Here is a 17,050-nt window from a genome sequence, read left to right as displayed (position 1 = left end):
TTTCAGAACATGAGACACGAAGTCCCATAAGATGATAGGTCTATCCTATACCTCGTCGGTGGTCTAACTACTCAGAATTCATACTTTACCGATAATGTCGGGTATCAACACTGAAATGATAACGGGGCTTTGGAGCCCTCGAAGTATATGACAGAAAATTACATTGCACGTTAGGTCTATTCTACATCCCGTCTGTGGTATTTACAACTAAAATACTATCTGGGTGTTAAATTATCTCCGAAAATTGGGCCATGAAAATTGGATGTTAAGCGCTATTCATATACATCAATTGTGCTACGAAACCTGCGTAACCTATTTCTCATGTCCAATGATAAAATAGTAAGGACAATAAAAACGTAGAGGTTATAAGTAGAGGAATAAATAATGCAATATCATGAATAATTGTTGTTTACTATACAGAAGAACACCCTCATCTGACTTACATAAATTAGCATAAACACACAAAACTAAATACATATACACATAGTCGAAGTGTGGGGACGTAACTAGTCGATAAGGCAGGTTGTCCTTTGGCTAGAGAATCAGGGTGACGGGAGAAAGGTGAAAGGTCAAAAGCAGCACGGGATATCGACTCGTGGATGTCGAGAGGGAGAGGTAACCTGGCCGCGGGTACGAGGGAGGGCAAGTGTGAAAGCGGGTTGCCCTAGAATCTGTAAAGGGTTCCACTCCGCGTCTGATTTTATACGTATCGTGTACGTGTGTACACCTTCAATACCATTCCCGAACAGGATATGAAACGCAATTCGGACACTTTCTACGATGTATATTCGTCGAAATGACGAGCACTTTTGCATTTCCTGCGATTTGAATTTTCGGGCTCTGTTAACCTTGGTTTCGTATTATTGACCGTTCGACGCTCGATGTTATCTTCACCTGTGTCTATCAGTCGCTGTGTAATTTTACAAGGTTCATGAATATTATCGAATGTCACCCCGGGTCACGAATAAAATAAGAGCAAAAGACGTGCAGAGAAGGTTGCATGTAACATTTCGGATCGGAAGTGCATTATCCTACTTACGTCTCCTATTTGACCACCAAACTGTTAAGCCTCTATGCGCGATATAGTTCATGGTCCACTTTTAAAAGAATCATTCTTCCGTAGGGGATGAAAAAATAATTTGTAATTCTTTCTGAAAATTTTGACGATGATTTATGGATTTTTAATGATATTGGGTCTATTGGAAAGTCCTATCGGTTTTGGAATTAAAAGGAAATAATAAATTTATTATGGAATCCATGAATTACCATCAGGCCGGGAAGAGGTCAATAGTAATGATGGAAATTATATTGTTCTGGTATACCTAATACATACACCGAACAGATTGGCAGATTTTGAAATTTTCAGAAATAGATTAGAAGAGTTTCATATATACGATAAACCGGATACGAAGACACTAAGTCATGGATAATTAATTTCGTCGCAGAAAGTGTCCAGGGATAAATGCACCGAGTAAAAGGAGTCTATAGCCGCTGTGTTGTAACTGTTTTTCACTGTAAAGCTGATCGATACGGTTCGATTTTACGATTTAGTTCAGTACGGAAACGAAACGTGTCGATTGTGCGTGACTGATTGTAGTATGAGGTATATATGTATACTATAATATCGAACGTCAGCACATCTACATATATGCAATGACGCAAACACTTGTAAAAAAAATCTTGGTTAGAATATTGTGTGTTGAAAGATGCCCCTTTAATTATACGGAAACAAGATAATTGGCAAAGTATAATGTAATGGATCTATTATAAAGGCCTCGTATTGAAGTAATAATCATGCAAAATAATCAGAAAGTACTTCTCTGAAACGAATATTCTGATAAGTAGCCCCCTTTTAAGTAGTTTACCAGTGGATTTGTATTCGGATATCGATTGCCAAGCACAAGAAAATGATAGCCCGCTTCAAATAGTGGTAATAGCAAATGAAAGGAACTGTTGCCTATTAGAAGGGGCCTCCTTTTAAGTAGTAGCAGTAGCTGATACACCAGCCAAAGGTTGCCTACATCAAGGGGCCTCTAGGTAAGTAGTAGTAACGAGTGACTGGTCAGACAACGGTTGCCTATAAGAAGGGGCCCCTTGTCAAGTAGTAGTAGTGGCTAATATGTCAGACAAGTTAGTACAGGGGGGCTGTTTTCAAGTAGGACAGATGAATAACCTAGATTGTTACTGTCCATAGGAGGACGAAATAAGCGTGGGCTCGTATCTAGCGGCTAGGGTATGGAAAATATATTACATAAATCGGCTAAAACTAGCAAAATCTAGAATAACAATTATAATACAACGACAAGAACAAAAAATTATCAGAATTAAACAAATCCGTACAAATTTATTAGTAAACTTCATCTGGGGCCCCAGCACGAGTCCTGCTCAAGTATTACATCGCATCAATAGGTGTCGATTCGCAGGGGGCTAATTTTACAAGTTCTCTATACATCCCTATCCAAACAGCCTATAACCCGTGTACGCCCGTAATCTATCGCGTTCGCGCGAGAATATCTGTGTGTGAGAACGTATACACACGTACGCTCGCTTTTGCCAACCACTGTGGATACTACTCGTAATCGAGCGGCGTAGCGCGCGTGCGAGGGCAACAGGGTTGGGGGGGTATAGCTGTCGCGAGCTGTAGGGCAGAGGTAACCGCGCGCGCGGTTCGGTCGTGCGGTGTGCTCAGTCGGTGTGGTTGCACGGACGAAACGGGCGCGTCCACGAAGCACAGGGATAACGATGGAGGCTGCGTTAATCGCTCGGTGCGACGAGTGATACGCGCGGCGTGTGTGTAACAACACCGGGGGACAATATATCGTGTCCTGGATTCGTGGCCTCGCGTTTCCTCTTGGTGCGCGCGGCCCCCTACCGCCCCGACCCCTCCTCCTGGCCCCTCCCCCTTCGTCGTCAGGCCAGCCTCGTGTGTGCGTGCGCGCGTGTGTCCTCTCTCCGGTGTTATTCGCGTGTGTGTGCGTGTGTCATCCCTGCACGACGCGACGGGACACGGTGGAAACTGTTCCTCTCGCCGCCACAGAGCGCGGAGATCTAGTCGTGCGTGCGCGACAGACGAAGGAAACTGGGAGAGAAAGGAGAACAGAGAAAACAGTAGTGTGCGTTAAAGGGACGATAAAAGAAAAGAAAAAAGTGGAAACGGTGGGACAACGGAACCACACACACGGGGAGGAAAAAAAATGTCGTCCATGTAGTGTTGAGAGAAACCGAGGAGATTGAGAGAGGCAGGTCGAACACGGTGGTGCAGTGGTGGTTATCCCCCGAGTCGTTGGTACGCGCAGACTTTTGGTGTTGCTGGCTGATTTGATGCCTGCTTTGCTATTGCTGTCGCTGCCGCCGCGCCGTCGAATCGCCGCCCGACGTTGCTGCAGCAGTTGCTAGCGATGCGAAATGAAAGAGGGAGAAAAAGGGAAAATAAGGATCGTATGTGTTGTGTTGAAAGGGAGGGAGAGAGAGAGAGAGAGAGAGAGAGAAAGCGAGAGAGAGAGAGAGAGAGTGAGAGAAAGAACGAAGTGTGTAGCCTTCATTGTTTCGTCGTCGTTGGGTTCCCGGTTATACTGTAAAAAGAAATCGCTCTGACAACGCGCCGCGTTCTTCCAGCGTGAACAAAGACAGAGAAAAAAGAATAACGAGAAAGAAGGGGAAAAAAATAAATGTGACGTGCCCGCCGGCCACCAGCCAGCCTTTTACTTTTCTTTTCGCGCTTCATTTATCCTTTCTTTTTAGGTTATCCTCGAGTAGATTGTCTATAGTGTCGTGTCCATCGTGAGTCGCATCAGTTCTTGTTTTCTTTCTAAGACTTTACGTTACTTGGCTTTGTGTACCATCCCACTCCCCTCCCCTCCCCCTTTTAGTTTCGAACTTCGTGCACGCACGGAACCATTGCATGAACGAATAATATTCTCGTTGGTCAAGATATATAGATAGACTTGACCTGTATGTTGCATTTGATAGCGTTCTGGGTCAGATCCAAAGAATTCCTAGCCGCTCGTTACGGTGTTGCCGTTCAGACGGAGGTTACACCTACAAATTTACTAAACACTATTAGCTGTTTACCGAACTTCGTTACCCGAGATTACAGCTCTCGGCGAGCCTTGTATCCGTCCCCGTAACACGTTCTTCACGCTGTATTCAATTCGCAAAACTTTATCCGCGTTCTCGTCCGTCGCTTATATACGGTGGGAGAAGACAGTGTAAATAGCATAAAATATCGTTGTGACACTTGTTTTCGATTCTTGCATACATGTCCATTATCGGCTGTGACACCAAGTTTCAAATTGTCAAGAGCAGACTGTTCCATGGAAATGTGAATTTCGTGGATTAAGTGCGATTACAAATGCAACGAATTGTTTGTCAAGTAACAATAATGTGAAACCGAACTGTACGAACACGTTTTTCTGCCACTGTATGTTTTACTGCCCACGATCGTATATATATATATACACGGTGACTGCCGCTATCCGCTTGCTTCTTTGCGTGAATTCTTTAGTTTCCTTAACTGTGATCCCTTTGTTTAATGTCGAGTCGAGGATGTACAAAAACAATTAATACATTCGTATTAATTACCACGATTTACGCGATTACTGCGGTGTTTTGCAAGTGAGATTTATTTACGCCCCCCCTGTTTTGTGCGCGTCACTTATTTAAGCACTGACCACACACGACGAAGTATTACGGAGTAGGTCCTAGGATGAGAATAAAGGATCGAACGATACGGGTGGGGGGAAGGTTCGAAAGGGACAGAGATAGATAGCGGAAGGTTACGGGAAACGAACGTGATGAAGTACAGTGGGGGGAAGAGAAATTGTTGGAGGGGCGGAGGGGGGAGAAAAGAAAATGACGGGACGGCGGAGTAGGAAGGGATAACTGGATCGTGTCGCAGGAAAAGATGAAGAGAGGGAAGCGAGAAGAGGGTTTTTCGATTTGTTACATTCGTGTCGGGATCACTTGACCTATTGTCGGTTAGGGAACAAACCAGAGAGATGTCGATGCAGAGATCTCTTCGTAACGATACTCCTTGAAAAAAAACTTCGAGATAAAGGAATTAAAAAGTTTACTTAGACGATCATACATGACAAAAGTCGTGATCAGTGAACGTAAGGTATATAAGTACTGTTGTTTAAATGTTAAACAATCGGTTATTAATATCGAACAATATTTTTCATTTTCCTGTTCTGCTTTTTTTTTCAATTCTTCGAATAAAAAGGGAACAGGAAACAATTTTTGTTCGGGTTACATCAGCTTCACAAACTATTTCATTCTGTACTTCCTATTTCTGCGCACAACATTAGCGCATCTATAATGATCGTAGGTGCTTCTCTTCAATAATTAGACACGAATGTGACGGTAGTCGTTGGTACTTTGCTTCTTCTTCTTAACAGAGGGAACGATATATCGCTAAATTAAACCTTTCAGATTCATTGTAAATCCCGTTGTATAATAATACTTTCACTTGTTAGAAAGATACACGTTAAACGATAACTAACCTCTTAACCCGTGAGCCCAAGTTCGAATTTGGGCAAGGGATATTAAGTCGCAACAAAAAACCGTGCGTTAAGGGGTTAAATAAATATAAAAACATCAAATACAAGATATTCGAGTTACTGGTGAAAGTAATATTTAACAAAAAGTAGTGTGACCTTGTACCCTCGCAAGCTAACTCTGCTTCCGCTAGAGGAAAAAGTGGCGTAGGAGAAGGGCCTCCTACAACTTGGTATTGGGAATTACTGAAATTTATGCCCAATTAAAATTCGATTTAACATTTATTTTAGTACTTTAATTAAATGTACCAAGTGGTAGGAAGCCCTTCTCCTACGCCACTTTTCCCCTAATGGAATCTGAATTTGCTCGTCGGTGTACGCCTTATCGCGACCTTATTACCTGCTACCTGGTGTTACGCATACATGTAAACAACGCTGTAAATAAAAAAATGCTTTCCACGTTGCTTCACGCTTTAGAGTACTTAGTCGTTAGAATAGTATGACGGCCGCCAATAGCAGGCGGATTCCCGTCACATTTCTTGCCTTTACAGAGAGAGAGAGAGAGAGAGAACCAAAAAAACAGAGACAGGAAGACCATGCGAAGGGCGGTAAACTCGTAACAGAGAGAGAACGCCTGCTCCCGAAGGCGTTAAACCGGGAAGAGAGAGAGAGAGAAAGAGAGAGAGCGCGCGCGTGTATAATCGGTGCACGGAGCGATGTACGCAGCTGCGGGTGGCGCCAGTATAGCGAACAGGAGGAAGCAGAAACGATTGCAGCTGAACAAACGCGTCGCCGAGGGTACGATCCCGTCACGTCTGAAGCCGGCTGTTCCAGCATCGTCACAGCACCATTACCACCACCACCAATACCACTCGAACAAGTTCGCGCGTCCGCACGTTGTTCCGCCATCTTCCACGCCACAGCCACCACCGTCGTCACAACAACCACCGTCATCTGCATACCACCATCAGAGCGTCGAACGACGGCGTCATGTCGAGAAGTCCCACCAGCAGATCGCACCTGTATCACCGATCCAATTCCCAATATCGCCACCGCCGTTGTCCCTCGAATCACCTAGCTCGGTCACATGCGCCACGAAATCCAACAATAATTTCCCATTCCCGCCACCATCGATCCTCGATCTCCGAGTATCGCCATCTTCGTCGGAACTACAGGTGGGTAGATTGTTCCGGTCGGTAACATAATTTGCTCTAGAATAAATTTAGTCACGAATTTCTTAACATACGTTCTCTCTTAGTTCTCTGTTCTATCACTTCTTTCTCTATCACACGTGTTAGTCGCTCTTTGCTATAGGTAATCCCCCCCCCCCACTTTTCTCATATACTCTCTATCACAGTCCTTTTGTAATAAGTATCTTGATGATCCTCGTTGCACTTTGCACCACTCTCTTTGCTGGCACAAACACACACCACTTTAATTATTACACATTAGGAAAACACACCATCGATTTGGCTGTCTGGTGGCGTATGTAAACCCCCTGCGGTATAACATATCCTCGACGAGACCGGAACCCTCCCAACCGGATGGGGTCTCGTCAGGTGGTTATATCCCGTAACATTGTAATTTTTAGTTGATCCATCCATCGGTTCCAAACCAGCTGTACGTAAACTATCCAACCATCGACCAAATGCCAAACGCAGACAGTGCAATGTTAGGAGTAAGTTGTGGTGACCGGTACCGAGCCGGATTGGAAGATCATTGAGAGGAGGAACTCGTGTGATTTTTAACATTTCTTATTTCTTTTTTTTTTTTTTTCGTTTCGGGTCAGAGAAGGGGAACAGAAAGTTTAAGTTGTACCGTGTGTAAAAGGAAGTGGAGAAAGGAGAAGGAGGAGGAGGAGGACGGTCGGGATCTTAACGATCGATAAAACAGGCAAATGAATGAGCGGAATGCAGGCTGCTTTATTAATTAGAAGGGAGAAGCAACGGTTACGGGGGGGTAAGGTGGTGAACTTTAGAGAATTACCCTCCAACTTCGCCACCAGACTTATTCCGCCGCTTCCACGATATCCCCCACGATCTTATGTTTACGGGGTAAGTATCAAAATCATTCCGACGTCCTGTATCATCGACGATAAGCTATTGACATCCGTGGGTAATTGTTATTCTTCCCTAGCTGATTCTACCTTTGCATCACCCATATGTACCTCTGTTTAAAAAAGAAAGAAAGAAATTCATAATGTAGTGTATTCTTGGTGTTTGTCCGTTTTTACTTTTGTCTTATGGTGAAATATATTAGCGTTTTTTTTTTTTTAATATATTGTATGTATATTCATGTATAAAATGTTTTTAAATCGGTAATTAGGAATAAATTAGAGAAAACACTATAAATCGTGCGATGTTTCATCTCAAAGTGTAATTTAATCTAATTTCCTCGAAGAAAATTTCTGAACGGTAAATTTTCGAATAAATTCTATCACAATTCATTACACAGTACTCTATGGTCAAAGATTCACGACTATCGAAAAATTCTGTTCGATGAAGTCTTTAATGTCGATCAGACTGCAATAAGTACAGTGTGCTTATGTAAAGAAATTCTACGATACATGTACGTATAAACGTTTATACATGTTTTGAATTGGTTATACGTGTACCTACCAATTTTTTTCTGTGTCTTACTTAGTACATGCATGCATGTTTTCTTACATTATCATTTATGTGCTGAGTAACGAGGAAGTAATTAAGAGAGATTAATTAAAGGGATAACAATTGTAGTTAAAAAGATTACAGAAAATGATTAGAAATGATAGAGAAAGATGCAAATCACGCGATCGTATTGTAATTCTTCGTTAATATTCTTCTGTTATTTATTTATATTTTCCGTAATAGTTCAGACAATATTTACGCCAGACGTAAATGCAAACATGTGACAGTTCGTCAATTAATCTATAGATTGACTAAAATATTTATTAGTTAATGCGTGCACTATTATAAAGTCCTTGATAGTACATTGAATAAACTATAATTTAGAGTTGTTGTAAGTTTAAAAAATAATACCTCAATGAGAAATAATTTCAGTGCGGTGGAGGACCCGGTAAAGCAGCATGGCAAGGATGCAGCAGACCCTCACCCCTTCCTTTGTCCCCTATGTCACCCCACGGATGCCGGGGGGATGGCTACAAGACAAAACAGTGCGAGGCTCATCGACGATGGATGAAACGGAACAGGGTAAATAGCCGGTTAATAGTCACAATTGAAATGAAAAACAAGCCCGAAAGGAAAATCATGAAACTACGAATCTATTGATTGTATAAGTGACATACAACGGTAAAAAGATTACGAATTTCCTAAATTACCTGTCACGACTAAACAGTCATTCCTGAATGCTCTGTTAAATCTATAACACCACCGACGACGTATAGGAGTAGACATTTCATCTTACGAGAGTTGGTGGCCCACCTAAACTGTAGTACCGACACCTTAAAAAGCTTGTGTGACACTAAAATAGAAATGGGGCGACGTCGTCTCAAAAAAAATAGGCTGAGAAAAATACATTGAATGAAATGTCTACTCCTATACCTCTGTTATAACACTAACAAATATATTTCTTTGTTCCGTATGAACGTGGCCGGATAGTCTACTGTTATCTTTTCCCAGATAAGAGACGCGAGTTATTGCTATGAGAGCAGCGGAGAAGACGACGAAGAGGATGGTAGCAGTAACGCGAACCGTCGTCGAGGAGAGGTTAGCGCGGCAGTGAATACCGTGCTTTACGCGGGGCTCGGAACCACAGCGCTCGGATTGGTTATCTCGTTTGTCGGCACTGGAGAGAAAGGATTCCTCAGTCCGGAATTGAGGCTGGTGGGTCCTTCGCTACTGTGCGCCGGTTTACTGTGTTGCCTATTTCGGGTGCTGCTCTGCCTCTGTTTATGTCATTGCGGTCAATGCCGTTGGCAGCTTTGCAATGTCGCTTCCGACAAGAAGGATAAAGTGGGGAAACCAGAAGCACGTCCAGCTGGAACATTGCCTACCGCCTCACTATTGTCGCCAACGCAACAGCAACAACCACAACAGCCACAACAACAACAATCGGCCGCGTGTTCAAGTGGTCCAGGATCATCGTCAACAAAAGCACACGAGCTGTTACTCTCACCCGCCCAACTACCAGAGTGAAGAAGACACCATTACGAACGTTTTCTACGAGAATCAATACGCCGATTAACTGCCGGTTCTTGTCCAATAAATAGAATTATCTAATCTCCATTCGGCCTGAACCGTTCTCGCAAGGAAAAAAATAACGAAAAAAAAAACAAACCATCACACAGCCTAACTCTAGTTAAATGCGAATTTTAGCGCTTGAAAATAATAGAGAAATAAACAATCGGCTACATTTTTCTACCCCTACCGTGTTTGAAAAAGTAAACAAGTAATTATCAATGAGCCTTCGACTGCCTCCTCGTTTATTTCCTTCCATGTTCAGTTTTCGTTTTTTTTTTTCTTACTTCTTCTCTTTACAAGGATTATCTAAATTTTAATTCCACCCTCCTCACTGAGATCTCGAAACGCTCCTCGTATTTCCGTTCTCACGATACACAGGATCAGCTCGCTGTCGAATCTGATTTTACACAGTCTTTCTTTTTTTAAATAAACGCAATCACGCGCGTAGAAGATATACACGACAGTCAAAAAAGTAGCTGTTTCCATGAAATCACGGTTTCACGTAGAATAATTTATAGTAGCATCACTTTAACCGGCACCGATCAGGAAAGCTGGAACTGCATTTGATCGGTGGACGTGTAACTGTATATAACAGATGTGTCCGGCGGTGTGGCACTCGCCGCAGTCGCAGCGATCGCGAACAGCTGATCCTCGTATATAGTTCCCGGAGGTTCGACCTTTCCGTTTCCAGGTGTCCCACCGGTGCCCGGCGGATTATCGCCCTTCGTGGCTTCTCTGTACTTTTGCAGATACACTTTCAATGGTTCCACGTAGTTATCGAAACCAAGTGTTGTCATAGCGAACAGAATGTCCTCGCCGTTAATTGTTTTGCGTTTCTCCATATGACACCGATCGCTCGCCTCGGACGTGATGAACGATATGAACTCGGATACACATTCTTGAACACATTCCCGTGCGTCTTTGGCTATCTTTCCTGCTTCCGGTATGGCACGTTTCATAATTTTCGCCACGTTCGCTATAGGAAGAAACCGATCTTGTTCACGAAGCGGACCCCCACCGCCAGGGCCTCCAGCTCCTTGTAACGGATCGCTAGCTCCGTGATTCGAGTCGTCAGTATTTTCAGGATCGTCTAAACAAACGTACTGATTAAATTTCGTCTATCCTCCATAAAACTATTGTACTGTTTAACCCTTTTACTTTATAGTTTTACATCGTAGGTACTGTTACGGTACAGTGGACTCTATTATATTGCCACTCAACATATTGCTTTGCTCTCCCACCACGTTGCGTACGCCGGCGTACTAGCACGATTCAGCTTATGCGCAGGCGCTGACACCGAGGCTATGACGATTGAACTTAGTATGGAGGGGGGTTTGAACTCATTGCCATTTTACTCCCCTACAGCACCGACCATGGCAATATAGTTAGAGTGCACTGTACGTGTTGTGATACACAGTTTTCTTTTTTCTACTTTCGTTACTACAATTTGTACTAGTAAATATAGTTGAAGAGAGAATAGTACAAAGTTGTAAACCCAGTAGGATGTGAAGAGAGGTTCGGAACAAGTGATAAAGAACATTGAACGAAGAGCTGATACCTTTACCAGTGTTATGTGCAATGTTCCTCTTAGAAATTGCATGTCTTTTAAGACGAATTTTCAAAATTTTTAAAACACCAAATATTGTTCTGGTTGCTAGTAGAAGTTTCTATTTATGGCCCCATTGGGTTTACTCACTCACTATATCATTATCCCTAAAGGTGCTGCAGATCACAAGGTAAGTAAAAATAAACTAAAGAAAATGAAAATAAATTGTACGTAATAAAACAAAAATACCATGATGAAAATTCTTAAGTAGATTATTTATAAAACTTAACATTTTCTGTCAATATAAGGATAAATTATAATTTATTATTACAAAATGTTCTTTTATTACGTAACTTGTAACACTCGGAAGATATCATGCTCTTATGCTATGTACAAATATGTAAAACACAATGAAACTGAAAACTTAATAAACATGAAAGAAATTTGTATTTTATTTGCAATTATAGAATTGTTAATATATATTTTCATTCAATCATGGTTTTTAATAAATAGTTTTAAAAGATTTGCATAAAATATTTATATGCATAGTCTAATGATCACAAAGTTTGCTACCAGCATTACATGTAAGCAATGCTGCGATTTCTTCATGTAAGTTATAATTTTACAATTTACATTTAAGAAACTGTATGAAGTCTGTACACTTTATTGGTTAGGAGCACAACAAAGACACAAGTTTTTGTACTACTTATCCATTTTTCCTTATATTTTTAATGTCCGATTAAAAAGAAATATATTCTACTGAATAGAATTGTGAAAATCTGGAGTAATCTGTGATGAATGATTTGCAAACAGAATGACGGTAACGAACGTGTTAAACTCCATCAATTAGTTCTTCTTATCTGCATGATATAATGCTGACATTGAAAACTGTCAATTTTTATAAACATATAATGTTCTCTTCCCATTAAAAAATCGAATTTTACTTCGACAAAAGTAACATTCTAATACGATGACATTTTAAATGTTATATAACGAGTAAAATGTGCGTAATTGTACTGAAAATAAACAAAAATCCAAACATTAACCTACCTTCCATGTCGTCTGATTGAACCCCAATATAAGACGCGGAAACCCCGCTTCCACTAAGGAATGCAGTCGGGCCCAATGGTCCACCGTCATCGCCACTTTCACCGCTATTTTCCATTTCCAGCGTGGATCACACGAAATAGACAACCTGAACACTTAAAAATTCTCTTAACCTGTTCGTAGCTTTGTTTTCACGATGCTTTGCGATGCTTCATGATATTTTTCGGCATAAACAGGTCTGTCTGTAGATAATAACACTGGGAATTTAAATTGAAACCTCGACGATACAACTAGTGCCCTCACAGGGAAGATACACCGATGAATCCAGATGAATCAACCAATAAATATCACGAGATAATAAAGCTGCCACCTCAATTATTGACCTACGAATGGTCAGAATGAGCTAGACAAATACCGACGGTGAACGAATGAATATTTTAAGGCACGTCTATATGTAATTCGGTGAGTAATTAAAGCACGGTCCACAAAGTATGTTCTCACAAGCGAAATCTTACAAGTGGAATAGAATAATCACGGTTTCATTGTGTGCGCATATATGCGCGACAAGTATTTATTTAAACCGATTGATATGGCTATGTCTAGTATTTTATTAATGCGGAAGGGTCTTTCAGTGAACGGTAAGCGAGCTTTCTTTATTGATATACCAATCACAATTCATAACGTGCATCAACTGCGCTCTTGGTGTTTCTCTTCTTAGAATTTTCCAAATAAATTATCGAAACCACAATAAAAACTGTTACGGGCCATACGGCACATAAAATGGTTGCATTTGTTTACGCAATTATTTCATTAGATACGTCTCCAACTGTGATCGTATAAACTATAAACTATTAGATTTGAAAATGTCGGTTGAAAAAGGTCAGAATGCGGCGTTAAATTTCACACGTAAAGTGACTGACTACATGGCAGAAAACAAATTCAAAGAAGCTTCGGATCTTTTTGAAGGCGGCATTAATGATTGTATTATTAAAGAAACTTCAAGGGTAATTATACAACGTGTATCGTCTTATATTGAAAGTGACAATGTAGAACATAATGAAGAAGCTATCCACTACTGCACAAAAATATTAAATGCAATTGTAGAAAAAGTGGATCCTTCGGAGACTATATTACGATTCTTAGAAGAATTAGATACCATCAGTGATATAAAGTTTTCTATAATTCTAAGACTAGTCGGTAGGAGTATTTCTAAAATGGCAGATAAATCTGAAGAAATAAAATGGAGCATCAGTACTCTAAGATTTTACATTGGGGATTTGGCAATAAGTGTAAAAGAATCCGAGGAGAGTACAATTGAAATGAATAAAACTGTAAGTGTGTACAATGCGATTATATTGTTTCTTGACCCCTTGGTACAAGAAGTATCATTAGAGACGGAGAATACACAAAATTCTGCTGAATTACGGTATTATCTTTTAAGTCTCCTCATTTTTTTAATGGGCGAACCACTGTGTCATCTACAGGATCATGTATTAGAATCACAGTCGGATAAGCCTTTACCAGAAAAAATTATATCTCTTATAAGTCGTATTACAGGAGATCTGTTTTGGTGTATAAATATTGTAAGCAACCGAAGTAAAAGTAAGTGTATAGAAAAAAAACATATAGATAAAGAAACTTGTAACATTAAGGTGATACTCTTTGAGTTAAATGAAAATGTACCAGACTTAGCATACGCTAATTTATATTTTTACATTGTAACAAAATTGCATTTGTGGGAGACAGTACCACAGGTATATAATTGGCAATACATTTTCGAAGCATGTACATATCTTATTGTAAAGCTGCTTCAAGAAAAGGAAATTGTTACTACTAGAAAAGGATTAAATCTTATGAGTCATCTTTTAAACAGATTGACAAGGCATTTCCTGACACTAGAATCGTTGGAGGTGTTTATGTATTCGGAATTACTTGATGTACTCATGAGAGTGATGATTTATTGTGATAGCAATAAAGAACGCAGAAAAGCTTTGGAACTGTTTCGAGAATATCTCGAAATGTTCGATATGCAAGCTAGGTACCATGTTGTTACACATTTGTACCAAACCTGTGAACATTCTGGTTTGCTTAGTTTGACCACTGGTATACTCAAAGATTCTGTCATCAAGTGTCTTCAAACAACACCTCCTACACCTTATTTTCTTGGTAAAAATCTTGAATCATTATTGAAATTAGCATGCAAATTGCCTCACGGAAGTGAATCTGATCTGGTGGAAATATCCGATGAAATAATTACCAGCCTGAATCTTTTGAGGTTTCTATTTCTCCGAGACCAGCACAACCAAACTGGAATTTGGAATTGTAAAAATAAACTGAAAAATGATTTCCTGACACCATTAAGGAAAGGAATAAATTTGTGCAGAACACATTGGAAAGTGAAAATAAAGGATTTAGAGGAACAACGGAAAACTATGAAAATAAATAACATAGAACTGGAAAAAAGTGATGCTGATATAACATTGACCGTGGGTGGTGAGATCTTACCACCAATGCCAGTTTTAGAAAAAATATCATTTTGCCATAAGGCGGTAAATGGTCTTGATGTAATGGAAAACGTTTTGATTAGGGTCAACGAATGTATTACGGAGTGTTCTGTTAGAGAAAATAACGATGATGCTGTAATTTTAAAATAACAATTTTATATTTTTATAAAATGTACATTAATTGTTGAATAAAATAATTTCTCATTCATATTTTATTTTACTTTTTTTTTTTACGCCCCGAACTTGTTACTTATATAACAGTAGTAATGATCATGATCAATAGATATTTTGAATTATTTTCCGAAGGAACAAAGAATATGTTTTAAATTGAGCTTTGGTTTTAATAGGTTTTAGAAGTTTATGGACATGTAGGATACTGCTCGCAGAACAAACTAAAAATACTACCACACAGCAGTCGAGTCAGGACCAGAGTAAGGATAGCGACGAGGATTATGAGAAAAATATCAAATCAAAGATTCTTAGTGCATCTTTAAAGTTTGTGCATGACCTGGGCTGGAGCCAGCAAGCCATCAGTGCTGGTAAATTGTAATAATTTTTCAGTTAAGTAGATGAGTAAAAAGCAATTGAGGGAGCTCTTATTTTTTACTAAAAGCAAAATAATTGTTTCTTCTCGGGTTACTGTATTCTGTATTAAAAACGAAGTTTATATAGTATCAAGTATATATACGCAGCTCTATAAACGAAAAAAATGTTCACTTTGAATATCTCGAAACATGATTTTCGGCTGACACGCCCCTATTCCAAAGAAATGAAGGACATATAATACACGAGTAACATATTCGTTGTAGTATCATTATTGATTTTATACTCTCGACCCCTAATTCGGTTAATAAGTATACTTCATGAAAAGTTTTATACCAAAAGGTGCCGAGTCTATTGGATATCCTGGTGTGATTCATGGACTGTTTCCCAATCGAGGAGCAGACTTGGTTCAGTATTTTTACCTGACGTGTAACAGTGAATTGAACAAAATCCTTAAGGAACAAGCGCTTGCTGCTCAAGATGGTCCTACCAAAGAGAAAAAGACATTGGAATTTCAAGTACGAGATGCTGTGGAGACAAGGCTTAGAATGGTGATCCCGTACAAGAAAACTTGGCCACAAGCTTTAGCTCTTATGACGCTTCCTCCTAATGTACCAATGTCCCTGGCTAATTTGCTCACATTAGTGGACGACATTTGTTATTATGCCGGTGATAGATCAGTCGATGTAAGATAATACATTCTTTTACACAATTTCATAGTTTATACGTAACATAACTTATAGAAAAACCTCCTTGATTAGATTAACTGGTATACCAGAAGAATAGTACTAGCAGGTATTTATAAGACCACGGAGCTGTACATGTTACAAGACAACAGCGAAGATCATATACACACTTGGAGCTTCTTGGAAAGGCGAATAAAAGATGCGACTCAAATTCATTCTATCCTTACAACAACTTCTGACATGGCTCTACCAGAACAAGCTCTCAATCGTGCCACTGAAACAGCTAATGCCGCTTTTGTTACGGTAAGTTAATAAGCTAAGCATTGAAATTTCATATTTTCGTAGTATAATAATGTCCTTCCATTTAATGTTTTCTTTTATTTCTCAGGCACGTAATATACTTGGACTGAATTGGAATAGATAAACCAATTTAATGATAGAAAAAGAATAAATTATTTTTAGAGAAAAATTAATTATAGTATTGTTTCTGAATGTATTCACAGCAAGTAAAAAATACATTTAAGGAGTCACGTGCATGTACCTTCGTTTTATATCAACACAATAATGTTCAAGACTAGACACACGGTTTTATGTTGAATTAACAGTCATGGCTAATTTATTTTAGCAGTATGTGTTTTAACAAGGTCTGTACATATTTGATGTCAAATTTAATAAATCTGAGCTATTTTCATGCGAGATATAAAGTTAAAAATGGTTAGAAATAAATTTAACAGTATTTAACAATTACCCTGCATAATTGTGCGATTAATTAAGGCAACATACGTTTCGTCTTTATATAAAATTGTTTGATCCCTCTATAGAGACACGAGATCAATTTTCATCCTTAATATTCAATTGAGCAGGAGACTATGTTATAATAAAAAATATACACACAGCCAAGTACCTCACAAGTTAATGTTACGTTCCAAATATGTAACGTATTTTACAATGAAATAATTCATGCGAAACTGTAAGAATATCTATGTTACATTTGTACGAGCCTCATTATCAATATCAATAATTCTGATATAATATCAATTTTTATAAAAAT

At 39.5% G+C, this 17,050-nt stretch overlaps 3 protein-coding genes across 3 annotated transcripts; 2 read left to right on the top strand and 1 right to left on the bottom strand.

Annotated features, from left to right (window-relative positions):
- The first annotated feature begins 3,001 nt into the window (after positions 1–3,001).
- On the top strand, positions 3,002–9,866 carry LOC107192796. The gene is made up of 4 exons (XM_015582135.1): positions 3,002–3,286; positions 6,047–6,670; positions 8,534–8,683; positions 9,113–9,866. The coding sequence occupies exons 2-4, from the start codon at positions 6,212–6,214 to the stop codon at positions 9,626–9,628; spliced, it is 1,125 nt and encodes a 374-aa protein (XP_015437621.1). The 5' UTR covers positions 3,002–3,286; positions 6,047–6,211; the 3' UTR covers positions 9,629–9,866.
- A 45-nt stretch (positions 9,867–9,911) lies between these two features.
- LOC107193139 (nuclear transcription factor Y subunit B-4) lies at positions 9,912–12,483 on the bottom strand. The gene is made up of 2 exons (XM_015582542.1): positions 12,270–12,483; positions 9,912–10,763 (listed from the first exon to the last, which is right to left on the bottom strand). Exons 1-2 carry the CDS (start codon positions 12,382–12,384, stop codon positions 10,216–10,218), a joined length of 663 nt encoding a protein of 220 aa, XP_015438028.1. The 5' UTR covers positions 12,385–12,483; the 3' UTR covers positions 9,912–10,215.
- A 275-nt stretch (positions 12,484–12,758) lies between these two features.
- Positions 12,759–16,890, top strand: LOC107192582 (ubiquinone biosynthesis protein COQ9, mitochondrial). The gene is made up of 5 exons (XM_015581881.1): positions 12,759–12,904; positions 15,118–15,309; positions 15,656–15,999; positions 16,075–16,302; positions 16,388–16,890. The coding sequence occupies exons 1-5, from the start codon at positions 12,823–12,825 to the stop codon at positions 16,421–16,423; spliced, it is 882 nt and encodes a 293-aa protein (XP_015437367.1). The 5' UTR covers positions 12,759–12,822; the 3' UTR covers positions 16,424–16,890.
- The last annotated feature ends 160 nt before the right edge of the window (positions 16,891–17,050 follow it).

Source organism: Dufourea novaeangliae, unplaced genomic scaffold (assembly GCF_001272555.1).
Source record: "Dufourea novaeangliae isolate 0120121106 unplaced genomic scaffold, ASM127255v1 scaffold7, whole genome shotgun sequence".
NCBI classification, from domain to species: domain Eukaryota; kingdom Metazoa; phylum Arthropoda; class Insecta; order Hymenoptera; family Halictidae; genus Dufourea; species Dufourea novaeangliae.
Note: the sequence above shows the minus strand (reverse complement) of the source record. Positions and strands in the feature narration are given on the sequence as shown.